Below are 25,618 nucleotides of genomic sequence, written 5' to 3' on the forward strand. Positions count from 1 at the left end.
AATCCAGTTTATTTTACTCTGGGATTCCTGGATAACTCAGCATTTAGGATGTGCCGCACAACCCGAGTCCTTTCCAGGCCCGAGGAAGCAGTGGGGTGGGTGCCTTTCGTGCATCCTGCTCCTTGTGCTCATAAGGACCTGAGCTGGCCTTGAAGCACAGCATCTTCTGACTATAACGCAGTCAGTAAGACATAATCCAGCTTCGTGTAGGAGCACAAGCCCTCATTTTCCCTTAGGACAAGCAGTGCTCCTAAGCACAGTCCTTAAACAACTAACTTGAGGCTCTTTGGGCTTTTGGAAGGCTCCCTGGAGGCAAATAAGGGGAGCATATGAGCTGTCTGCTTATCAGGAAGGAAATGCTGTTTTGAGGGATATTATTATTTAGATCCCAGGAGGGAAAGTCAGAGCTGGTTTTGGTTTAAGTACGAGGCTGTGTGATGGGACTCCTGGGCCCTATCCCATCACGCTCGTACTGTCACTGTAAGGAGTCACATCCTCTGGGGACTGATGGTAATTTCTTCTGGCAGAAGTAGAAAATGACCCTCAAAGTCAATGGACTAAGGCCAGCCTAAGTGTAATGCGGTGGTGGATAGAATAAGATGACGTGACTCAGTTTCTCTGCAGGCCTTCCCTGCCTCCCCAGCAGCAGGTCCCAGGTGCTCTGGAGGAGAGGCCATATCTGCAGAGAGCTGGGGGTGATGACTACTGCCAGCTCCAAATGTTTGCATAAGAAAAGGAAAAATAAAGCAAGGAAGATCAGGACTTGCCACTGGCCAGCTCGAACCACTGACCTCCCTCTGCACGTACCTATGGTCCCCATAGGACTGTTCAAACGTGTGCCTGCTGCGGGCTCTACACGTGGTGGTCCTCACTTTAGTTCTTCAAAGTTGCTTGGAGGTGTCTACCAGCCCTTGCTCATGTTCGGCCTGCCGAGCAGCCTTCTGAAGTGCCAGTCTGTCAGCGGCAGCAGCAGCATCTCACATCCTCTCCTCATCAAACAAAAAGGGGAGTCTCTTCAGATAACAGAGACTTCCCTCCGCACAACAAGAGGAGCTGCAAGCAGGAGGCCTGATGAGGCTGTACAGGTAGGATCTGACATGCTGGAAATGATAATTTCCTCCAGTCAGAGGAGGAGATCAAACACCTCCTTTCTTCCCTGGTCCCACTTCCTCCTCTCTGTGCCTGATGTGCTTTAGAAAGTTAGCAGCTGGGCTCTGCCTTCCTCACCGAGGAGTCCAGGGTGGCTCCCTGAGCCATGGGCTGGAGGAGAAGGTGACAGCAGAGGTGCAGATGTGGTCACAGAATCACAGAATGATATGGGGTTGGAAGGGACCTCTGGAGATCGTCTAGTCCAGCCACCCCTGCCAAAGCAGGTCCTCCTAGAGCAGGTTGCACAGGAACGTGTCCAGGCGAGTTTTGAATGTCTCCAGGGATGGAGACTCCACAAAGAAAAGGATGAAGAGGAAGCTGAGGGTCTGCTGTGAATCACAAACTCATAGCAGTTGGCAGAGGGATGCCCTCCAGTTTGCAAGATTAACTGCAGTGCAAGGACTGCCTGCTGCCAGCCCCTGCTTCACCCCAGTGTTTTTCTGGGGATGCTCTCCAAGGGCAAAAGTATCTCAAGTTCAGGGATAGTCCTGGGCTGTAGTGCCAGCCACGGTGGCTCCTGGCATCAGTGGCCAGGTGTGCTCAGCCCTCATCACCCACTTAAATTGGGTGCAGGTTTGGCAGTGAGGACTTGGGGAGCTGCAGCTCATGCTGCTTCCCTGCCTCCTGAACATCCACTTCTTACACAGTATAGAGTTAAATGCCAGGAAATTTCCACTGTGGAAAAAAAGAGTAAGTTCCTGTGGCTTTTTTTTTAATGCAAGACTTTTATAAAGTTCGTAAAATGCTCTTAAAATCTCCCTCAGTTTTGCAGCAGCAGATTTTGCTGGGATGAGCTGTAAGTGAAGTTGGTATTCTCAGGACCGTTAACTTGCAGCAACCCGTCTGGTCCCTCACAGAGGTGGAATAAGGTGAAAATATACCTCACAAGCATCAAACGGAGAGCTTAGTTAAAATTCACTGTTCGCTTGAGGTAGCACACTAAAAAAGTCTTCAGGTGAGGTCTAGTCCATGTGTCCTGTACACAGAGTGAATTCACTGGCTACTGAGAAAGAAAAAGAAGCTGATGTGATCCAGAGAAGTCCTGGCCATGGCTTTTTCTTTTTTTTTTTTAAGTCCCTTGCTGAGCTCCTGCCTGTACTCGGAGGAAAAGGTAAGAGGCGAGTGCATTGTAAAGAGCTGGGAGTGCTGCAAAACTCTCACTGTGAATGAGAGGCTCCTCGTCTTGGATGTATCCCTTTTAATGCACTGCTTTGTTACCCTTGTGAAGTGCTGGGAGCCCTTGAAAGCAGCGCTCTCTAATGCTAATCACATCGCATTGTCTGCCTTCCCCGGCCCCTGACCTTCTGGGGAATGAGCAGTTTCCCCGTTTCCTTCTGGTTTCCTGCAGTCACAAGTACGGTTGGGTTAAGAGTAAGGCTCTGACTTGAGGAGGGGTTTTGCCCCTCTGCCAGCTGGGACGTGTCTCTGCTGATAGTTCTGTTCTTTTCAGTTTCCTTCAGTTCAGCTTCCCCCCCTCCCCTGCTTCTTCTTGGCTTGTCTTCCCGTAGGGATGGGACGTGTGGCCGTGCTGGCTGTCTCTGCCTTGATAATGATTACATCTGGTGGTCTCTCTGGTCAATCAAACTTGACAGGAGGTTATTTCTTGATGGAGCCCAGCAGCTGGATAGAAGAGACAGACCCTATCAAATATGCTTTCTTGACTAAGCAAAGCTGCGGCAGGAGTTTTGATGTCTTATTAGAGCTGGGTTGGAAGGAGCCCTTGCAATGACCTAGCTGCAGGAAGAATCTTCAGTCAGAAGTGCCGAAGGCAATAGGGCATGAATCCAGGGCAGTCGGGACTCATCCCTCTGGGTGATCACTAATTATTACTTCTTTTTTTCGGCTCCCATCCGAAGGGAGAGCCCGGCCATGCGGACTGCATGGGGAGTGCTGGGGTAGCCAGAGTCCTGGCTCCTTCCCATGGCTGCCCGAGGAGGTGGAGGGCTGTGCTGTGCTGGGGCACTTGGGGGGCTCAGTGGGGCACGCAGGGGGTTGGACTCGATGATCCCAAGGGTCTCTTCCAACCTGAATGATTCTATGATTCTATGGAAAGGCAGAAAGAGGAAGGAGGGCTTTGATGTGGAGGTGGAAGGTGGGTCTCCAGAGACCTCACCAAGTGATGAAGCTGCTGGACTGGGAATATTGTTGTACTTCACTCTCTCATTTCTCCATCAAGCACAAAATAGGTTGGTTGGTTGGTTTGTTCTATTATTGCTTTCTGTGTTGCTTTAGGAATCCCCACTCCACAAGTAATTCTGCGCTGTGCTAGGACCATGCTCACAATTCTTTTTCACATGCAGACCTGATGTATTTTTGCAATGATCTCTGCTTTGTCTGAGTCTCAGCAGAGCTTTCCATCCTCAGGGACACATGCCCTTGGAAGATAACAGCTCCCCATCAGAGTGTTCCAAGATTTCCGAAGTGTTTCAAGTTGTGCCTTGCAGGGCACGTAGTTTGGGAGCTAGTAATGCAAAGGCATCATCCTCCAGCAACCAGCAAGGGCCAGAACAATCCTGCATGCAGGAGGATAACGGATAACTTCTCTGGACTCTGGGGTCCTCAGCAAATTTATATCAGCAATCTGACCTCTTCCTAAGAGGCCTTTGGAGCTACTTTTTGACTGGAGAACAGCGGGTGTAGCTCCATTTCCCATTCCCTGTGGCCTTGAGCAACCTGCTCTAGTGGGAGGTGTCCCTGCCCATGGCAGGGGGGTTGGAACTAGATGATCTTTGAGGTCCCTTCCAACCTGAACCATTCTATGATTCTATTCTATGATTCCCTGCTAGCCCAAGCACTGCAGCCCCAAATCCTTTCCTTTGCAGCACAGACACAGAACTGCAGGACTGTTTCCTACCGGGGATGACTATGGGCCACAGGAGAATTTCTTTCTGAACAAGCATAAAATTTAAAGCTATCTGGTTTGGTTTTGGGTTTTTTTTTTATTATTTTTTTTTCCTTTGATTTGAAGGCCTTTTAAACCTGGAGAAGTTGCTTCGGCAGTTCCTCATTTCGAAGGACACGCTCTCAGTGCGGATGCTGGATGACAGCCGGGATCCTACCCCTCTCCTGAAAGAGATCCGCGATGACAAAACGGCCACCATCATTGTGCACGCCAACGCTTCCATGTCTCACACCATTTTGCAGAAGGTAAGTGTCTGTTCGGTGTCAGGGCTGTAAGTGCTGCTGCTCCCACTCAACGAGATACTGCGCGCGGTACATGAGCGTGCAGGTGCTGTGTGATAATGGAGTGTAAAAATTCCTGCAGCAGCACTGGAAATGGTCTCTGCTGAGAGAGGAATTGCCACTGAATGGTGTTTCTGGGGAAAATTATTTGTTCTCTCTTTCCAGGACTGCATCTGTGGAAGCAATGGTTTTAATTGCTCCGAGCTGATGTGTTTGCTTTCTAGAAGTGGTGTGTGCTCGTGGCTCCTGTTGCCATCCATCCAACAGCCGTGGAGGGCTGCTTAGCCCTCTGAAATTAGTCAATCAGTGCAATAGGTTTTTTTCATTTTCTCTCCAACTGTATTTCTAACTTTTTGCTTCCTTTTTTTTTTATTGTTTTATTAACCAAGATTTTATTTTAATTGCGTTTATTTTTAAATGGTCTCTTGCTGCAGTTTTTAGCATTTGTTTTGATAGCCTACTTCAAAATTGAGCAGTGGCTCCAGATGGAGTCTAAAGTTGTGTAGAGTTTCCCACATCCTGGAAGGAAGGAGCACTTTCCTCGATGGAGGCAGGATCTGAGCAGCAAGATCCCCCCCTTGGCTGGGGGTGCAGGTGTCACACAGGGTGTCGTGGCTGTGGTGTCAGGGAGTCAGCCATTCAAAGCCCTTGACTGTATCAGATTTATCCCTGATAACAGCCAGCAGAAACCATTAGAGCTGGTTTTATTATTCCCCACACACCACCCCCAAAGATTTTTGTTCCTCTGCTTGCAACTTTGCATTTTTAATAGGTGGGTTTGGGGGGTTTTTGGGAAGAGGGGTGGGGTTGTGGTCTTTTTTGCTAATTTTTTTTTTATTTTTTTGTCTCCTGGTCCCCGTTGCTGCCTGGCTGCTGAGGGCTGTCCCCCTCCTCTTGTTGCTATAGTGACTTCCCACAGACACACAGCAGCACTCTTCGGGCACCCGCAGCCTCCCCTCCCGGCTCGAGCATCCTTCTGCCACGACTGATAAAGATGTCAGAGATGGCCGCAGTTTTTCAGCAGCTCAGTAAAGCCTAATGTAGTCTTCCCAGCTCAAGGGTTGTAGCAGTGGAAGGTGATAAACAATGCGCTTCTCATCTGGCAACTTCTTGCACCTTGAGAGGCTGGAAAGTATTTTTTTTATAGAGGTGCAACCGCAGCAAGGGCGTGAGGTTGAGTCAGTAGGTACCTCCTTGGCCCCTACCCACGGGTCAGCAAAAGCGAGAAAAAAGCACTGTTGGTTTTAAAGTGCCTTGTGTCAGACCTGTCTCAGGAGACTGCTCCTGGCCTTGGACAAGGAGAGAAATTGCTATTTCTCATCTCTTACCCTCCACATATGGTCTGGAGACACATGGTTGCTTCCTCGATTACCAGCCTGTCCCGGCCGCCCACCTGCCAGCGGGCACGTTAAATGGATGGGAGCGATGCTCGCGGGAAGGGCTTTGTGGCTCTCTTTGATTTTCTGCCCTTGAAATCAAACGCACTGACTTCAAAGTGGGTCAGAGGGAGAGCTGACATTATCGCCGTCCCCAGGAAGGGAAGAGGGAGGGCAACGGGTGCCAGGTTTTATTGTGTAGGGGCTTAAAAACGCGGCAGCTGTCTGGAGAGCTGGCTGAAAGGCAGGTCAGCAGCCACCTCTGGAGCCGTGCTGCTCTTTTTTGGTCAAATGACTTTGCTGTGTCCGTTTTGCCACCTGTGCAAGGGACAGGGTGACAGTGTGCAACCAAAGGGCCGGACACAGCCAGACCTAAGCCACCCTCAGTTCTCCATGGGCAGTTAGAGCTTCCCCTGCTGCCCGTGTCCACCCCTGCTGCAATGGTGGTGGCTTTGGTTTTATGCAGAAATAGATAAAGAACAGGGAGATGGAGAAGGGACTAAAACCAGTTTAAGGAGGTGCTGCTTTTGGTCCTTCCCTCCCTGCCTCCAGCTCCTCTGTGTGGTCTGGGGTGATGGGAAAACCTCTTTGCCAAGGTCCGGAAGCATGATTTGAGACCAGCTGTGCTTGGCAGTGAAACATAGGCTTTCAGGAGGATCTGCAGATTAATCCCTCACTTTCCTGAGCATCTGTTCCCACAACCAACTCTTTGTTTACTGGGAGTTTTGGATTTTGAGAACGGACTTCAATGGTCTCATCTGTGATCTCTAGAACATACCATCCCATGGAAAAATCTGTGACCTTCTCTCTGCATCTCTGTACACTTTTACCCTTGTCTTTTTTTTTTTTTTTTCCTATTTCTCTGGCCATCGAAACCCTGTCTAAATTCTGGAGAACAGGCTGAGTTATTAGGCTTCATTCATGCTAATTAATTTGTGGGAGTGGAGCCCAAATCTGACTGATACATGTGGGAAAACCACCGCTGGGATGACCATCCTTTTCCTCTAACTCCAGAAGAGCTTTTTCTGCCTTGTGCTGTTTGGGGTGAAAGGAGACAACCCTGAGCTCTCTCAACTGCTGCTTTCCCTCGTGATGTTCAAAAAGGTGTTGGTAGTTGAACAGGAGAAGAGCAGAATTATTTACAAAGCAGCAACATCCTCCCTCCAAAACATGCAGCAACACCCAAGGAACTCTTCATCCCGAGGGGCTCTGGAGGCCTTGGGCTGGGGCTGTTGGGGATGCAGAAGCTTCCAGATTGTCTTCCTTCCAGGTTGTCCTTGGCTGGATACACCAGCAGGATGCAGGAATCCTCAATGTCACCTTGCACCGTGCCTCAGAGGGAGCGGGGATGGTCCCGGGGGGTGTGGAGCCGCAGCCCGTGCAGGGTTGGGTGGTTTCTCTCTGCCAGGCAGCCCCCGCCCAGGTGCTTTGTCGGTGCCGTCGCGGAGAGGAGGCCTCAGAGGTAGGCTCAGCCCTGCTGAAAAATTGGTTCCCCAGACTTTTAATTTCACAGGTCAAATTGTGTCGGCGCGTCCCGCCTGTCCCCGCCTGCAGGAAGACAGCGGCGCTCGCAGGGAGCGATAAGGATGAAAAAGCAAATGTGGCCCAGTCTCTGCCTTGCCGGAGTGGAGATTGAAGATTGTCAGGCGCTGGTCTAATCTCCTTTCCTCTCCTTCACAGGCAGCTGAACTGGGAATGGCGTCTGCCTATTACACGTATATCTTCACTAATCTGGTAAGGCGTTTTTCTCGGCTTTTCTCCCGCGTGCGTGTAGAGTCATGTTAATGGGAGCTGATCTCCCTGGCCTGTGGGGAGCGTTGGGAAGAGCCACGTGCTTTGGGGGGAGCAGGGGAGTCACGACGGAGGAGGAGAGGAGGCAAAGAGGGGTGTCCCCTGCATCCATCAGGGCAAATCTTGCCCTGCTCTTCAGGAACAATCCTCGCCACCAATACAAACTAGGGGGGGAGGTATTAGAAAGCAGCCCTGAGGAAAGAGACTTGGGGGTGCTGGTGGATGAGAAGCTGGACATGAGCAGGCAGTGGGCAGCTGCAGCCCAGAAGGCCAATCACATCCTGGGCTGCATCAAAGCATGCGTTGCCAGCAGGTCCAGAGAGGTGATTCTGCCACTTTGCTCTGCTCTGGTGAGACCTCACCTGGAGTATTGTGTGCAGGTCTGGAGCCCTCAATATAAGAAGGACATGGACCTGATGGAGTGGGTCCAGAGGAGGGCCACGAGGATGATCAGGGGGATGGAGCACCTCTGCTATGAGGACAGGCTGAGGGAGCTGGGGTTGTTCAGCCTGAAGAAGAGGAGGCTCCGGGGAGACCTAATAGCAGCCTTCCAGTACCTGAGGGGAGCCTACAGGAAGGGTGGGGAGAACCTGTTTAGAAAGGCCTGCAGTGACAGGACGAGGGGCAATGGCTTTAAGCTGGAGGGGAACAGATTTAGACTGGAGATGAGGAGAGGTTCTTCACTGTGAGGGTGGTGGAGCACTGGAACAGGCTGCCCAGGGAGGGGGTTGAGGCCCCTTCCCTGGAGATATTCGAGGTGAGGCTCGATGAGGCCCTGGGCAACCTGGTCTAGTTGGGGGTGTCCCTGCGGACTGGGGGGGGGTTGGACTAGATGGCCTTTGGAGGTCCCTTCCGGCCTGGGCAATTCTATGATTCTATGATTCTATGAAGCCAACAGCAGTACCGACTGATCCCATGCGGCTGCCGAAGGCTGGGTTTGTAGACATCGTGGACAGAGCCAGTGTGATGAAATGTGTGGGTCCTTGGGAAGCACCAGCAGACGTGTGGCTCCTGACCAAGGGCTCAGGAGGGTGAGGCCAGGGGTGTCAGCCCCCCAGCCTGTTCCCTGTGCCGGGAGCAGGGCAGGCTGTGCTGGGGCAGGCGAGGGCACTGCAGCCCCGTGCTTTTCTGCTGTGCCTTTGAGAGCGGCTGTGCGAGACGAAGGAAGGATGATACCATAAATGTTGAGAGGCAGAGCGGGGTATATCTTCAGCATGGCCCCCGGTGATTTGGCTTTATAGCTACTAATAACATTAATGGGGGGATCGTGCGGTTAAATCCCCGAGTACTGTGCTAAACAAGGAGTAATGGGCTTAGGCAGCAGCAGGGGGAAACCCAAAATAAACATCAGAGCAACTTCTCTTGCTGCAGCAGCTCCAAGGCTCTTGAACAGGCTGCCAAGTGGCGTGGTGGAAATGCTACCAGCGGGGAGACCAGATACCCTCCTGTTAACGCTGGTGTGGGGAGGATGGAAACCTGAGTGCGGCAGGATGGGCTGGATGATTAAGCTGAGGTGCCTTCCAACCCCAAATGATACTCATATTCTCTAATTTCTATTAATATTTATGCCAGGGTGTGCGTGTGCCAGGAAAGCCGAGAGCTGAATCACGCTTTGTGTTTGGGTGGGAGACAGACGGGAAGGGATGGAGCCAAACGTGTAGGCAGGAGAGCTGGAGTGGAGAGGAGGAGGGGGAGGGAGTGAAATGGAGGGGTTGAAAGCCAAGAGAGCAATTGGGACAGAGAATGGAAAAAGGGATAAGGAAAGGTGATGTCAGGAGGAAAAAAAAAAAAAAAAAAAAAAGAAAGAAAAAACTACAACCTTCCTGCCTGAGCTAATAGCATTCTGTTTTCTGCTTAGCGCCTGATCCATAGGTCCCAACCTTGCTCAATATCAGTCCAGCAAGAACAAACTTCACTGCTCCTGATTATCCCCATGCAAATGATCGGTGCTGGGCAGGAAAGCCAAGGGAAGGGGTGGCCCTGGAGGGGAGCAGCCAGTGATGGACGCTAAGGGAAGAGCTGTGCCCTCGGGAGGTGAAGGTCACTTGTTTTAAAGCTGCTTTGTGATTTCTCCCCCCCCCCCGTCAGAGTGTAGCTGTGCTGGTGCTGCTGGCAGAACTAAGGGACAGTGGCCATCCCCATCAGATCCTGCTCACAGTGCTAAACCACTTCCCAGTCATTTCCCAGTACCAGCAATAGTCTCCTTGTTGCCCTCTGGTCCCAACAACCATTCCTTCTTCCACTTGCCCTCCCCGGTCCCGGCAGCCGCTGTGCACCCCATGGACCAGGACTATGCACATAGTAATGGATTTCTGGTTGCACATCACCAGCACAGTGGGGTCCATGTGTCCTGGGTGGTGCTGGGGCAACAGAAATAACTATAAAAATTAAGTTCCCTGCTGCCACCACCACCACCAGCAGACTGGTTTTGAGCCATGGGTTGTGATTAAGCGTTTGCTCGAGGTCAAGAGGTGAAATTTGTCTTTGAAACCCATTTGTCTGGTGTAATGCAGTTATGGCAGGTGAGAAAGAAATGAATTTTGTTGCCATTCACTCTCCCAGGATATTAATCTATTTACCCAGGCTATTTTACCACTTTGCCCAAAAAAACAGCCCTCAGCAGAACTAACTGGATTTTTGGCAGGGACCATTAAAGTAAGGTGACATCGGGCAAAACCTGGGCAGATGGAAGAGATGTTTAAGGAAATTAGTAATATTTAAATGGGGATGAGAGATGGGAGTGAGCAATTTAGACTAATAAATCTGGAGGGATTATCAAGCCTCTAATGAACCCTCTGAGGTTTCGCAATCACTGCCTAATAGAAAAGATAAAATCATAGTGAACCGCTGTCAAGGAGAGCAAGCAAAAAGATGGCTTTAAATGGAGGGAGAACCCATCAGGAGGGGAATAGACAGTCTGTATGGCATTAAGCTGCTTGGAGAAGGAAAAATATTTCAGGAAAAAAAAAGGGGGGGGGATAAAATGCTGAATTAAACACCTGCCCTGCGGCACTAGAGGGGAATTCTGTTTCTGTCTTCTAGCATTAATTTTATTTAATAAGCACATCCCAGCCGACAGCCAGCGGAGCGGCGCGGCTCCTCTCCCTGCGGAGCGTTAGATGGAGGCGAGTTGCTGCGACTCCCCTGGCGCCGGTCCACGGGGAGAGGGATTTTGGGGGTGACAGCTCCTCCATGGCCAGCCCGATGAGTGCAGATAGCCCCGGCGGGGAGGCAGAGCAGCACAGGAGAGCAGATGCCAGCCTTTGGCAGGAGAAGGCGGGAGCAAAGGAGGAGGAAGTCCTTGGCCCCACCATGCGCTTCCATCCGAGCCGAGGCAGAGACGAGCAGCCTGATGTAAAAATATCCACAGGCTAATTTACTGTGTGCGAATTCATTATCAGCCTTCCTTCAGCCAGCTCAAGGGACCCTTTTTGTCAGCAACAGCAGCTCAACAAATTTTCCAGGAGTCCTAATGAAACTCGCCCAACGGAGCAGGTCTGGTGTGTTTTCATTCCCCCCATCCATTATCTGTGAACTGGTGGTGACCAAGCACCCTTCTGTCCTCAGTCCCCTTGCAGAAAATGACCCGAGTTTCTCCATGGCATCTCCACGTGGAGACAAACTCCCTTGCTGTGGGGCTTACCCTTCTGGGAGGGCTGAGATGTCCCCATGATTAATGGCAGACACTAACCCGGTGGCCAGCTGTCCCCTGTGCCCAGATGAGCTCCATGCTGGTCCTCATCCCTGCTCCCCAGCAGGGCATGGCTTTCTGTGTGTCCTCACAGCTTATCACCATGCAAGGGTCAATGGTGTGCTCCATAATAATAATAATAATAGTACTCATAATACTCATAATGCCAGTGTATAAATAGAGCAGTGCAAGCAGGCTGTTGCGCATAGAAAAACTGTTCCTCCTAGTGCTGGAAATCCTTGAAGTCAACAGCCCAGAGCAGAAGGGATGTTGGATGCCTCCAAAATCCTGCGCTACAATTAATTCTTTTAGCCTTGTTAATTCTGTGTAGCTTGTTGTTGGTTTTGGCTCGGGGGTTTTTTTCCCCTCTTCCTTTTTTTTTTTTTTTTAATATAACGTATGGACCTCAGGCTGGGTTTAAATTTAAAAACATCATTATAAAGGAGATTAGATGGAAATAATTGAAACAATTAAAATTATTACTGTAAGAAGGAAGGTGTAAAGGAGTTTTACTGGTGCCTTGAGTCAGACGCTCCATTCATTGGACGCAGTTTTGTTCCCCGACAATATTGTGCAGAGGTGTTGTTGCTGATAAAACAGCTGCTGTGTTCAATTTCCAGAGACCAGATAAATCAGTTTCGGGTTTGGGGTTTTTTTTTGTTTGTTTGTTTGTTTCCTGTTTCTTCTTCTTCATTAGTGATTTGTTAAGGAGCTTGGTCGCTCTTCATATAGGATGAGGTTTTCAAAGCTGAATTATTGCTCTGGATGCCCTGTTGGAACTGGAGAGGAAAGTAGTGTCCAAATCACCCAGGCAGCATCACACGTTTCAGCGGGAGCTTGTCATTCTGGTGACATCCTTTGGGAGGAAGGAATGATGTGAAGTAGAGCAGAGGGACAGTGGACTGCAGATTAGTTTGTGGTTGAGGCTGTGGAGCTTAGGTTTTCAGCCCTGCTTTGTGAAATTACCTTATCTTGGTGAAACGACCTTCTCTTCCTATGGCTGGTTGTGTGGTGTGAGCTCCAGCACGGGCTGTGGGGTTTGGCCCAGCTGTACCAGGTTCTCTCCCTTGTGCTCTAGAACAAGCAAAGAACGTGGACTCTCTTGTTATACTTTGAAAAATTTTACCTTGCAGTCCAGCCAGCCTTCCTGATTCCCAGTAGCTGATGCAAACCTTTTTGTAGAGCCCCGATCATTTCCTGGATTTATGGTTCATATTTTCAGTGGCATGTGGTAGCAGGGCAAACAAATCAGGTTCTTGCAAGGATGCCAAAGCAATTTCTCCTCGTTCTAGTTAGTGTGAAGAAAAGGAGGATTTAGACAAAGCAATAACTGTGCCTCACTGTGTTTTGCTGCCTGTGCTACCTCACCTGTCTTGGGTCTTCTTTATGCGTCACTCAGAGTCCATCCTGTGCTTGATTTCCAGTGTTGAGTAAATCATTCTCTCAGATACAGCCCAGGACCTCTGCTGTGAGGGCAAACCTCTCCCTTTTCCTCTGCCCTCATGGTGTCTTGTCCTATTTGTCTTGCAGACTTCTAGCCCTTGTTTTCCAAGAGCTGTACTGTTCAGATCCTGACATTAGCACTTGACCTCTGTGTTCTTTGAGGATTTGTCACTCTTCAAACCGCAGACTCCCTGGAGATAAGTTGAAGTAAATTGCTTTTACTAAGGAAGTGGGCAATGTGTTCTCCTAAATTGCTCTCCTTTGAAGAACAGCCTCCAAAATTTAGTAGCTCTCCTTGCATGAGGAGCTAAAAGACCCATCCTTACTGGCATATGGCACCCTCTGATGCTTTTGTGATGTGTCGGCTTTGTAAGAGCAACCGGATTGTATAGGGACAGTTCCCCTAAATTGTCCCAAAGTTCACTGAGATCACAGTTCCTCTTTAACTACCTGAATGCCTCACTAACATTACTTTGGGTAGATCTCCCACATCCACTTACCTACTCAAAAGGCCACAATTTGTTGCTGTGATGACTTTTTTTCTTCCAGAGAAATTGATTTTCACATGTGGCCCATTATAAACTTATTGACTCTGTCAATACGTAATAAATAAACTGAGCCTTTCAAGAAAACCATAAAGCACTTAGCATAATATTGTCCACTTGAGTAAATAAATAAATGTGTTGTTAGAGGAGCTTAGGAGTGATTAACAGACTCGGTAGCTCAGCCCTGAGGGCAACAGGATCCTGAGAGGCAAAGGCAGGTATTTTCTCCACTGCTACATCTAGCAGAGGAGGTCTGACGATCTCAGGGGAGAAACTGGTCACTGGTGATGGATTGTGAAGCACTGACCATTGCATGGGCCAAATGTCCCAGTCACGTGAGGAGCACAGTCACACACAAGGCTGGTAGGGATGCTTGGGGCCAGTCCTTGGCATGCCTCTACTCCTGGTCTCCTAGGAAGGTCATTCACTTTAATCTGTCTTTTGTGTTCCTTTGTTGATTTGCACGTTTTAATTCTACTCATACTGCTGTTAATGATCTCCCTCAGTACGAGAGTGCTGTAGGGAACCTCAGTGACATAGGAGCCTCAAAGTCTTTTCAAGCTTCTTTTGTGGAATCCATGTTTTAGCCGTATGTTTGGGTGTCCCTGGAGGAAGAGTAGTCCTGCTTTCCTCTCTGTCAGTGAGTTTTGCTCAGGATTCAAACATGTTTTTGGTGCCTGAGCTGTGAAAACTGGAGTAACTGCAGAGCAGTTGCACCAGATCCATTCAGTGTAAATGGGACCAGGGTGGTACCCTCTGTCCATTCGGATTAAGGGTACTGGTCCTGCCACCCATGGCCTGGGCAGAGACTCCCTGGGGAGAGTTTTGTTTGCCCAAAGAGCCAAGAGCTGAGATACTCTGGTTGACCCTAAAATGGTGAATAACGATGCACACTGGCATCCAGTGATGTCAGCAGTGATGTCACTACAGCTGCGCTCACTTTGCACTAGCTGAAGGTTTGGCCCTTCCAATAAAAGCTGCCGGACAATCTTGGGCTGGGAATTGAAAGCCTGTGTTTGGAGGGTGACAGCTTTTCGAAGCACCAACTACTCTTAAATGGAAGTTTTTGCCAGGGTGAGGGCTTAATAGAGAAATGGAAGCCTTGGCCCAGCGTTCTCCTTCCTACCTCGCATTAAAATAGAGGAGGAACAGCACAGTGTGTTCTGGAGCCACAGCCTGGTGTAAATCAGCCTTCGCCACCATCCGAGGACCGGATCCTTGGCCGGGACCGGGGGGAATGAGGTCAGTGCAGGCTGCTGAGCTTACAGCACCAGGGGTTTCTCCTGCTGAGCAGTGGGCAATGACAGTGTCAGAGGGTGTTTTGGAGGCTGCTAATAAGCAGATCCAAAAATCCAATAAAGCCCTTGCGGTAATTAAGAGAGGAAGATACCATGTGTGTGTGTGTGAGCAAGAAAGAGGAGGGAGGGAGGGAGGGAGGGAGACATCTTGCTGTCAGTGTAGATTGAATTGAGCAAATCCTGCATCTTCCAGGGGCTTGGGATGGAGGGAGGTCAAGGAGAGTGTGGGAAGGTCTTGGGAGTCACTAAAAATGAAAGGAGCCCATCTTTGTACTTGTTTCCAGCTTGCAGGTAAGGGTTGCAATCTCCCTGCTTCCCGGGTGATCTAAGTTATTAAAAATGTGATAAGAATCGAGTCGGGGAGCCAGGTTCCGCGCACACAAATGGGATGCAGAACAATATCACCAGCTAAATCGATAAAGCTGGAAGGAGCTCAATAGCTGATGCAGAGGGCTTGAATAGCAAACTGGCCGTCGCACCGCTGCGGGGAGAGCAATTACCAAGCAGCCACTCGCTGAAGTGAGACTGCAGCGTGGCAGTGCAGGGGAGTCTCTAGGGTTCACAGCTCCACACTTTAAAAACCATTTGCTTATCAGGCAGCCTGTTATGACACTAATAATCAATCCCCTGCTTGACTACCGGCCCTTTCCCTGCAGAAGTCTCCAGCCTCTTCCCAGGGTGTGATCGGTGGCAGCAGGACCAGTAGTGAGGGAAGACCTGGATGTCCTTCGTGGGGTCTGCTTTAGTCTGGTGGATCACTCAGGTGCAGGTTTGAGAGGATATTTCATTAGTTACATGCTTAAAAACAAATCCTGGCTTTGATGCTTTGCGTGTTTACTCACCTTGAGTACTGTGTCCAGTTTTGGGCCCCCCACCATAAAAAAGGCATTGAGGTGCTGGAGCGGGTCCAGAGAAGGGCGACAAAGATGGCGAGGGGTCTGGAGAATAAGTCTTATGAAGAGAGGCTGAGGGCGCTGGGGTTATTCAGCCAGGAGAAGAGGAGGCTGAGGGGAGCCCTTATTGCTCTCTACAACTCCCTGAAAGGAGGGGGTAGAGAGGTGGGGGTCGGTCTCTTTTCTCAAGTCACAGGCGCACGGACGCGAGGAAATGGTCACAAGTTGTGCGAGGGGAGGTTCAGGCTGGATATTAGGAAAAACTTTTTCACTGAAAGGGTTATCAGACATTGGAATGGGCTGCCCAGGGAGGGGGGTGAGGCACCATCCCTGGAGGTGTTCAAAAGACGGGTTGATGTAGTGCTGGGAGGGATGGTTTAGTGATGATGCTCCTTGTTTGTTGTGCGGGGGTCTATTTTTGTCAGTTAGGTTGACGGTTGGACAAGATGATCTTTAAGGTCTCTTCCAACCTAGAAGATGCTGTGATTCTGTGATTCTGTGATTCTGTGATTCTGTGATTCTGTGATTCTGTGATTCTGTGATTCTGTGATTCTGTGATTCTGTGATTCTGTGATTCTGTGATTCTGTGATTCTGTGATTCTGTGATTCTGTGATTCTGTGATTCTGTGATTCTGTGATTCTGTGATTCTGGGATTCTGTGTTGTTAAGCCATGTCTCTCTCAGGCTGATCCGTGCTGTCAGGTTTTTAATTACTTGTGGGGTTTTTTTTGTCCCGTGCCTCAGTTTACCCCTTTGTATCACGGGCAGAATGATTTCCTGGCAGGAGTCCCCACGGGGTGAGGTGGCAGTGATTTCATACCTTCCCACAGGGCTGAGCTGTGACAGTGTGAGGGGCTGCGTGCTGCTGCCGTTGTGTTGCAGAGCCCGAGTGAGAGGGACAGGGCAGGAGGGGGATTTCCATCAGAAAACGGAGTTGTGGGAGCATGGTGGCCGGCGCAGGCTGAGGTGGGAGCCGGGTCCCCGTGGGGATCAGCTGGCACTGAGTAATACCACTGCACCCTACGGGTTTGTGTTCCTGACAGCAGGGAGACTACAGCCTGTAAATCTCCCCGTCGTAACTCACCGCTGGCGACGCCAGAGGAATCCGAGCTCGTGGCTTTAAAATCACCAGTTACGGAGCTCGGCCGCGTGGCTTTTATTAGCCACGTCCTCCCTGTGATCTAAACGTTGGGGTCACTCCATAGGGTTTTGTCTGCTGCCGTGAAGTGAGAACGCAGGTCGAGTGCCGCATGAAGCACAGAAACCCAAGAGTGACTTCATCCTCTAATAACTCCTCCAGCGCCGTCTCCCAGGGAACCCCTTTGTATTCAATTAGCTAATGTGTGCCCTGCGCTTGGAAAAATATAGAGTGCCATAGAATTGCTAAGTGTTGTTATTTAACAGCACGTATTTAGTGGTTGCAGCCCTGTAGTAGAAGTCAGAAAACCTACTACTGTAATTGCCTGGTGTTGCTGCAGAATTTGTGGTGGTTCGAGCAAAGCCTGGGGATTTTTCCTCTGTAAAAGTTCATTAATTTTGGCTGCAGACCCCCAGGGCCTACCTTTTTCTGAGAACTCATCAGACAGAATATTGACTATCGGTGGGTGCTTTGAAAAGCAGACTGAGAAGAGGGGGAAGGATTCAGGCAGCCAGGATTGGTGTACCTGAAATTAGCCTTGGCGTGAGTTTTGATGGTTTTTTCCATGCCTCAGGTTGCACTGGGTGGCATAAAGGAGCTGGACTGAGACTGAGGGCAAAGTGCTGGTCAACTATTCCAATTGTTCCAGTGTAAGGAAGGGAAAAAAAATCATGGGCAGTGGATTAGGAGGTTTGCACCCATCTCTTTGATGCACACCCTGTTGTGCTCATGAGGAACCCTGATCTTGCCTGAGAGTATGTGGTTACAAAGCTGTATTTGCACGGGAGGAGGAGGGTAGGGCAAGGCACAGCAGGGCTTGGAGTCCCCCATTAAACAGAATCCACTGACAGGTGTGAGTTATTTTCCTAATGGCCCCTTGCTCTTATTGCATTGGAAAGCTATCTTCTAGCCTGCAAAAGCACCAGCCAGCACTGCAGATAAGGAAGAGAGGAGGAGAAAAGAGCAAAGGCAGCTGTGAAACTGCTCTCTGTGAGCCCTAGCCCCACCAGCGTTGTCTAGCAGTCAAGGCAAGGTCAGGTGTGTATGCCATAGTTGTGCTCAGACTGCTTAAAATTTTTCCTAGCTTAGGCAAAAAGTCATCTTCGCTACGTCTCAATGAGAAACCCTTGGATCTGACACCAAATCCCAGTGCACCCTCTACAGAGCCATTCCCAGGTCTGAAGCCTTGCTTCTCAAACTCAAACAGTGTTTCTCTGCCTCAGCCTGCTCTTTGGAAAGGGAAACGTGCATGCAAAGAGGTGGGGAGAGGAGCCATCTGAGATCACCTCCGGGAGCAGGGTTTTCCACCCTTTTTCCTCACTCGGCCGTCGCTCGCCGTCGGAAGGGCAGGACGGGGAGGTGGGACTGGGGTTGATGGAAAGCACTGGGAAACAGTTGCGTGGTGCAGGCCTTGAATGGCAAACGAGTTTGTGTTTGCAAAACGTGGGTTTGGAAATGTCAAGCGTGGTGAATGACCGTGTAGGGATGGAAAAAAAAAAAATAATAATAGGGACAGCAACTGCGCCGGCAGCTACTGGAGTATCCAGATGCTCTCGCCCCTTTGCCCTCCGTAGCAAGCCTGACCTTACCAAATCTCTCTTATCCCATTGCAAACGGAGTGTGTCCCCCAAGGATGCTTTATCTCCATCTCATTGCATGGCAGCTCATGGCTCATTTACTTGTTTCTGACCTGGGTCCCCAGAATGCAGAATCGCACGTCCGATGGAAAACCAGTTAAAGGCGGAGGGTTGGAGCTGGAGAGGAGGGAAGGGACAGGGAATGGGTCATGTCTGGGCCATGCAGTCCCCGTGTGTCACAAAGACGGATGCTTTACGAGCATGACAGCAACAGAAATGGGTTTTTCTCTGCAGCTGGAGGCTTGCCTAGGGAAAAACAGATACGGAGAGCGTTGGCTGCAGAAAAAGACCAAAGCTTGCAGTGACCAGCCACCACTAATGGGAGCTGGGAAAAAGCTGCTGTTAACATTTGAACCAGAGCAAATCCTTGATGCTGGGGGAAGCATGTCCAGGTCTGCCTGCCACTTTGTCAGGCAGCGAGCGCTGGCAGCTGCCTCCGTCCTTGTCCGGGCGCCGGAATTTCCCCAGGGAAATCAGGGTGATGTGAGCAGGGCTCCTTCCCAAAGCTGCACAGGGAGCTGAGCTGGGGGCTGGGACTGACCCCACCGCCCAGCCAGACCAAGCAGGACCATACCTGTGGGTTCAGCTTTGAGATGGCTGCATGACCAGGGCAGATCACACCTCTGCCTCAGTTTCCCCCAATGGGTATTGAGACCAGCGGGGCTCATTCCTTCACCTGGTAATTGCTGATTTAAGGAGTAGAGCAGAACAAACCTGCCAGGTCCTGAGCAGCCTCAAAAGCTTAGAAATGTTTTCAGGGGAGAAAAGGCATAATAAATAAAGACACTAATTTCTGCCTTGAGATCGGGGCGGTCTGACCTGAGACTGAAGCCTTGGACTCTGTGGGTGTTTTGGAACGTAACATCTCATTTTCCTCCTGCATATAACGAAGCCAAGAGGGCAGTCGGGCAGCTGCTTGTGTTGTGCCCCCCGTGCAATTTGCCTCCGGGCTCTGGCTTGGGGGCAGGTAGTATTTTGCAGGGGCTCAAGATATCTCCTGCTGCTCCGCTGGCATCCGGGATCTCCTCGGGCCCAGGTCCTCATTAGCCATCTGCCCTCGTTGCACAGGTTGACAGGATGCTGTGGGTAAATGGATAACCTGTCAGGAAGGCAGGAGGATAATATCATTCAAATGAATCAATAGTTCACAGGCAATTTCATGTTACCTAACGTTAATGCGGTTGTGTCCAAAATGCACTTAATCCTGTGTCTGATCACATTCTCGTGGGAGTTTGCCGTGCTGGAATAGTCTTGTAACTCCATGTTTCAGAGATTTACAGACATTGTTCCTACGTGCACCCATACGCAGGAAAGATAAAAAATGACTTGACTTGCTGAAATCTAGTCCACGGAGCTAAAAGACATTCGTATTAGTGATGGAAGAGAATGGGTACCCAGCAGTTTCTGAAACTATTACTCCCACCTTCTCACTCCATTTTAGCAATTAGCAAAAGAGAAATTAGTGAGGAAGGCACCATTATTTCCTGCTAATAGGACAAGGAGGGCTGGACTCTTCTCCAGGAAACTGGCTTTGTCGTGCAACTGCTTCCATTGATGTGATAGCAAAATAGAGCTCTCTCTTTTTGCCTTTTTTTTTTTTTTTTTAATGCAGTCATTTTTATACATCTTACCACTTAACTCTTAGAAATGCAAGAGGATGGGCCTTACTCCAAAGCCCACAGTCAAAGCACCTTCGTACCCTCCACAGGACATTAGGATGTCCCGTGAGGGGCATCTCCTCCTGGTACCTGATGGCAGAAAGGAGCACTGCAGGATTGCCCTGTGGGGAGGAACTGATTTAATTTAACTGTTTAAACCTGATGTCACCAAATTGGCTATGGTGGTGGGTAGAGCAGCTTCTCTCAGCAGATGATGTTTGCTGCCCAGGCTCAGGTCCAGTTGAGTGTGCTCTCAGAGGAAATTAAGAATAGTAGAGAAAGGAGATTAGTTTCTCTCCAGACATGGGTCTTCACAATCTGGTGGTCTCGGTGACCTGGGGATCCCTCCTGCCCCAGGTTTGGATGGACACCCATTGCCCATGTGCTTGCACTGTCGGGGACTCTGAGCTGTAGCAATACCTGGGCACAGCAGTGTTTTCATGGTGAACTAAGTAGAGATCTTTTTCTGGGAGTGTCCTGGAGAAAACCTTGCTTGGGAAGTATAAGTGTGCTCTGTGCTCTGGATCTTCCACAACAGAGGTGACCCCCTCTGGCCAGCTATAGCAGGTTACTGCCTTCATCTGAAAAATATCATTCGCCTCCCTCCTCTGCTGTAACCTCTGCGTTACAGGGAACCTCCTGTCAGAAGAGCTGGTTTATAAGCTGTGAAGACCAACACATGCAGGTGTGGTTGGCAGGAACCACGGGTCAGAAGGTAAAAGTTCCCAGAACCCACTTTGGAAGGTTTTTTGGTCTTTTTGTGGAACTTGGCCAATAAAGTACTGGATTTGCTTGACGTCTTCATTCAAGGCCTGAGACAGGCAGCACGCCGAGTCAAATCGTGGTTAGCACCCAGCTCTTCCTTACTGGGCAGGGGGTGGATGTCAGCCCCAGCTCGGAGGTGGTAGGTTCCACGTGCAGGTTCTTGTAGCTGCACGGTCCTATCTTCCCTTCAAGGGTATTGAGTGGTTCTGAAGCTTTTGGTGCCTGTTTTCTTCCTAATCCTGTTTTCTGGTTTGGTCTGTTTTAGGAGTTTTCCCTCCAGCGCCTGGACAGCCTGCTGGATGACCGAGTCAACATCCTGGGATTTTCCATTTTCAACCAGTCTCATGCTTTCTTCCAAGAGTTTGTCCAGAGCCTCAACCAGTCCTGGCAGGAGAACTGCGATCACGCTCCTTTTACTGGGCCAGCAGTAAGTAAAATTCACTCACATTGTCCACATCCTCCGTGAGTCCCAAGGTGCATTAGTCCATCAGGGAAACCTTGTGAGAAGAGCTGTGGGCTGATTCTGAACATACACTGAACAGTGTGAAGACCATGCAGAGGTAGAAACTCTGGTCTCAAATGTATGGGTGCATGGTATTGACTAATTATTTAATCCAGGTAACCCCTGTGCTAAAGAGCTCGGGCACATCACCAGCCTGTGAAAGCCAATCTTGGGGAGATGGTGCTCCAGGAGTGGGAAGGATGATCCAGGCAGAGCACCTTAGTTGAGTTAAGTAGGTAGGAGAGGACTTGGGGTGTCAAGCTGTGACATACAGGGGAGCATCCTGTACAAAAAGCAGTCCTGAAAGCCTGTGGTTGCCCAAAGGGACCTTGGGGAGCCAGGTGGGTGTAGACCTTTAGAGGGGTTATCCGTGCTTGAATGGCTCTGCAGCTTTAAATTCAAGCCTAATAATTTGAATTATATTTATATGTGAGTGCAATGGGATGATGCAGCCCTGATTCAGTGTTTCCCTTGTGAAATCTGCGCCTGTTTATTTACCTGTAGAAAAATGGCTTGTGGAAGAGGGAGCCTGGATGCAAACAGCACAGAAAGGGCTGGGCTTAAGCAGATGCCAAGGGGCTGTGTTGTGTGTTCTGACACCTCCCTGATGAGAGTGCAGATCAGCACCGAAATCTTCCCCAGGGATTCTTCATAACTGGGAAGGTTTGCAAAGCAGATTTGCCAAATTGGGGGTGGAGGGGTGCAGGGGGCTGCTCCTGGAGCTGGGGGAGGAGACAAGAGAGCGAGAAAATGCCACCAGTGGAACCCTTTGCCTCATTTTTAATGAACTCAGAGTCCCCTTGACAAGCTGAGGCAGCTGTGTACTGCTGAAAACCTCCTTATTGTCACTACAAAGGGATCTTAAGCAGGCAAAATAAGGAGCTTTCTGCCCTTTGTGTCCACATCCTATTGGCTTGACACAGAGCTCAGCCCATGGTTGTTGTGTGCCTGGGACCATCCTGCTGTCCCTCCTCCCAGCCCTGCCACGCAGTGAGCTTGCTGTCTGCCCCACTAAATCTCTCAGGATTGCTACCAGAAAGCTGCCTATTTGGATGACAGTTGCAGAGACTGTTCAGAGTCATTAAAAAATAAATTTCCTCCTAATAGTACAACGGGCAGACAGTAGGAACAGGAGCGTAGCAGGTGTGATGGGGAATTAATGGATTTCATTGTGACTTCTTACCCTGTGTTGTCTTAAACAACCAGCAAAATCTGTAGGTGGGAGGATGCAAGAGTATGCCCTATTGCAGCACTTTTTTTTTCCTTTTTTTTTCTTTTTTTTTTTTTTTTTTTTTATTTTTTTTTTAATGAGTGAGGGAGTTCCGAGCTGAATGGAGCTGTTTGGTTTGTGAGCCTGAGCCCAAATCACCCATCAGTGTAATATTAAGCCAGCTGGATGCTCCTTTCACTCATTCATAAAGCACAATGCAGCAGGCTTCCTCCCAGGCCAGGGAGGACGTGTCTGGAGGGAGGGGGCTCAGCCACACTGCATTGCCCTGGTTTGAACCTCTCCAGCCCTGCTGTCATTAGGGGACCTCCCCGGGGGCTGCAGTGCCCCCCCAAGCTCCTGCTGTGCTGGGAAAGCCCCCCGTGTGCTGGCTGGTGGTCAGCTGCTCAGGTTGGACTGTTATTCTTGGTGTTCCAATGGGAAATTGAGGCATGGAAGGGAGGTGACTTTTCCCATTATATCAGAGTCAGAGGGAATTTACAGCACGATTGGAAAAAATGGGTTGAGTTCTTCTCACTTCTCCTAGTGTAGAGTCTTAAGCAAAAGATGATTTCTTTTTGATGATGGAAATGTTGACTCTGTGTTCATAGCAAGGCTCCCTTCACCCATACGGCGTGTCCCAGGTGATGAGAAAAATGCCTTGCCCTGGGTGGTGAAGACACAGAGTGGAGGTGAAGGGAAATATTCCCAGGCAGGGCATGTGTTTCCTCACCTGTGTCTGCAGAGGAAATCCAGTGCCATTTTGCCATGCATTGTCTCTGCTGCTGGAAATCTGGCAGGTCTCATCTCCCAGGGAGCATCTCTCTGTGTAAGAGCTTCCCTTTTTAGTGCTGGGAAGCAGATATCTCGTGGGATAACTCATACTAAAAAGAGAAAAGGAAGCTCAACAGCTGGAAGTGACAGGAGGGAGGTTTCCTGTGAGCTGCAAAATCCCAGGGCTTTCTTGCTGGCACTGAGAAAGCGTCTGAGGAAGGAGGAGGGAGATGCTTGCTCTAATGCCATTCTCATTAATCACATTGCAAAGAAAGGAAATCAGAGAAAATCGTTCAAATTACAGATGGCTAGATTAGGTAATTAGAATTTAGGCTAAAACAGATGTTTGTAATTAAGTGTTTATGTCATTGAATAAAATCCAGATTGTAAAGTCTATTCCAGAGAATTTTAATGGCTTTAATTCTCTGTGTTATGTTTGGGGGCAAAGATACAGAGGATAATGTTTTAGGAAGAAAAGAAAAGAAAAACCACATGGCAAAACCCAGACAAGCCAAACCTGTTCATATTTCCTTGGGTATTAGTTTACCTTTAAACATGGTTTTTATATGGGAGATTTCCATAAATATATAAAAAAAAAAGTGGAATCTTCCACTCAGGTAAGCTTAACCTGCTGATAGTTTCCAGAAGGGCCGATGAGGGGTTGGAGGAAGGTGTGCTGCATCCCGCGAGGAGCTGGAGTTACCAGGGCAGAGCTCAGGCAGCATCCTTGCCCCCGAGGCACAAGGTACCCCATAGTGTTGTCTTAAAGACCCTGGTGGGAATGGTCCTGTGGAAGGGCTGGAGATCTGTCTCTTCACCCTTTCTAGTTCATGAGTTGTTCCTGGGGCTTTGTGTCACTGTTGTACCCTGCAACACCTCCTTAATTCTCAGCTGCAGCCTCTCCTCGTGCTGCCCGCTGTGCCGAGGGGATCGGAGCACTCGGCTCCCTTTCCTGGAGCCTTGTTCTGAGGAGGCATCCACCAGGCTGTAATTTTTACCAACAACTTTCATTGTCAATAATTGGGCTTTAGGGATAGAGGGAAGCCCCCTATGAGGAGGGGGGGAACCAGCACAAGTCTCTCAGGTGCAGCCTGTCACGGAGCTCTGACATTGCAGAGACGGAACGAAAACAGCAGGGATCTGCACAAATGGGATGATGCACGCGAGGAAGAGGATCAATTTGTTAACAGGCAAATTGGCTTTTTTTTTTGTGACAGAGTGACAAAGCTGTGGTTCAAAATGAGAACATAAAAGGTAGTCAGAGATTTTTATAGGCGACGTGCAGGAGAGCAGTGACAGATCCCACTTGCTGAATCTGCGTGGAGGAAGTTAAAAAGGTGCTGCCTCCAGCTCTCTCTCCTCTGCTGGAGGTTATGGCCCCAAGGCATGAGAGACCGCGTGGCTGCTCTGCATCTCTGCATCTCTTCCAGTGCAAAGTCTCAAAGTTAAGCTTCACTTAACGCACCAGTAACTTACTGGAGCCTGCAGGGAAGCGGAGTGGGTGTGCTAAAGTGACCCAGTGCTCAGCCGAACTTTCTGGGCCACGGGAGATAGCTGGAAGCAGGGAGCTTGTGTTAACCCCCTCAATTAACCTTCCGAGAAGACACTTGCCTACCTACCAAAGCCAGAGAGAGCAAAGAACCCCACGGAGCTGTGCACTCCAGTGCCTATGAACCGTTCCCTCCACACAGCCTGCACCCCGAATTACCCTGCTGTGTCGGGTACAATTTATTAGTGTTACCGAGTGAATGGGGGCAGAGGGAGGTGGCCATTGGGGAGGTAGTGCAGGGTGACAGCTCAAATGCTGCGTTGGGTAGAGGTGGGAGACACATGGCAGCGCTGCTGGGCGGCAGCAGAGCAGGACAATCCCACAGCAGTGACCACAGGAAGATGTATGGAGGGCTGTGCTGCCATCCAGTGAGACCTGGACAGGCTGGAGAGCTGAGCAGAGAGGAACCTGATGAACGTCAAGAAAGGCAAGTGTAGGGTGCTGCACCTGGGGAGAAATAACCCCCTGCACCAGGACAGGTTGGGGCTGCCCTGCTGGAGAGCAGCTCTGAGAATAAAGACCTGGGAGTCCTGGTGGACAACAGGATGCCCAGGAGCCAGCAATGGGCCCTGGTGGCCAAGAAGGCCAATGGCATCCTGGGGGGCATCAGGAAGAGTGTGACCAGCAGGTCAAGAGAGGTCATCCTGCCCCTCTGCTCTGCCCTGGGGAGGCCCCATCTGGAGCACTGGGTCCCCCCACTTCTGGGCTCCGCAGTTTCAGAAGGACAGGGAACTGCTGGAGAGGGGACAGCAGAGGGCTACAAAGATGATGAGGGGCCTGGAGCATCTCCCTTAAGAGGAGAAGCTGAGGGACTTGGGTCTTTTTAGTCTAGAGAAGAGAAGGCTGAGGGGGCATCAGTGCTTATAAATACTTAAAGGGTGGGTGTCAGGAGGATGGGGACAATCTATTTTCGTTGGTGCCCAGGGACAGGACAAGAAGAAATGGGCACAACCTTGAATATAAGAATGTCCACCTACACACGAGGAGGAACTTTTTTCCTGTGAGGGTGGCAGCGCCCT

The 25,618-nt window shown here is 49.9% G+C and overlaps 1 protein-coding gene across 1 annotated transcript in view; it reads left to right on the forward strand.

The window, feature by feature from the left end:
- The window catches only part of GRIK4 (glutamate receptor, ionotropic, kainate 4), a 141,951-nt gene that overhangs the window by 73,717 nt on the left and 42,616 nt on the right, over positions 1-25,618 (forward strand). The window contains exons 5-7 of the mRNA XM_014940008.1: positions 4,118-4,296; positions 7,389-7,442; positions 20,833-20,994. Coding sequence (XP_014795494.1) covers positions 4,118-4,296; positions 7,389-7,442; positions 20,833-20,994 — 395 coding nt within the window. The remainder of the gene's footprint in view (positions 1-4,117; positions 4,297-7,388; positions 7,443-20,832; positions 20,995-25,618) is intronic.

Source organism: Calidris pugnax, unplaced genomic scaffold (assembly GCF_001431845.1).
Source record: "Calidris pugnax isolate Ruff unplaced genomic scaffold, ASM143184v1 scaffold92, whole genome shotgun sequence".
Lineage (NCBI taxonomy): Eukaryota > Metazoa > Chordata > Aves > Charadriiformes > Scolopacidae > Calidris > Calidris pugnax.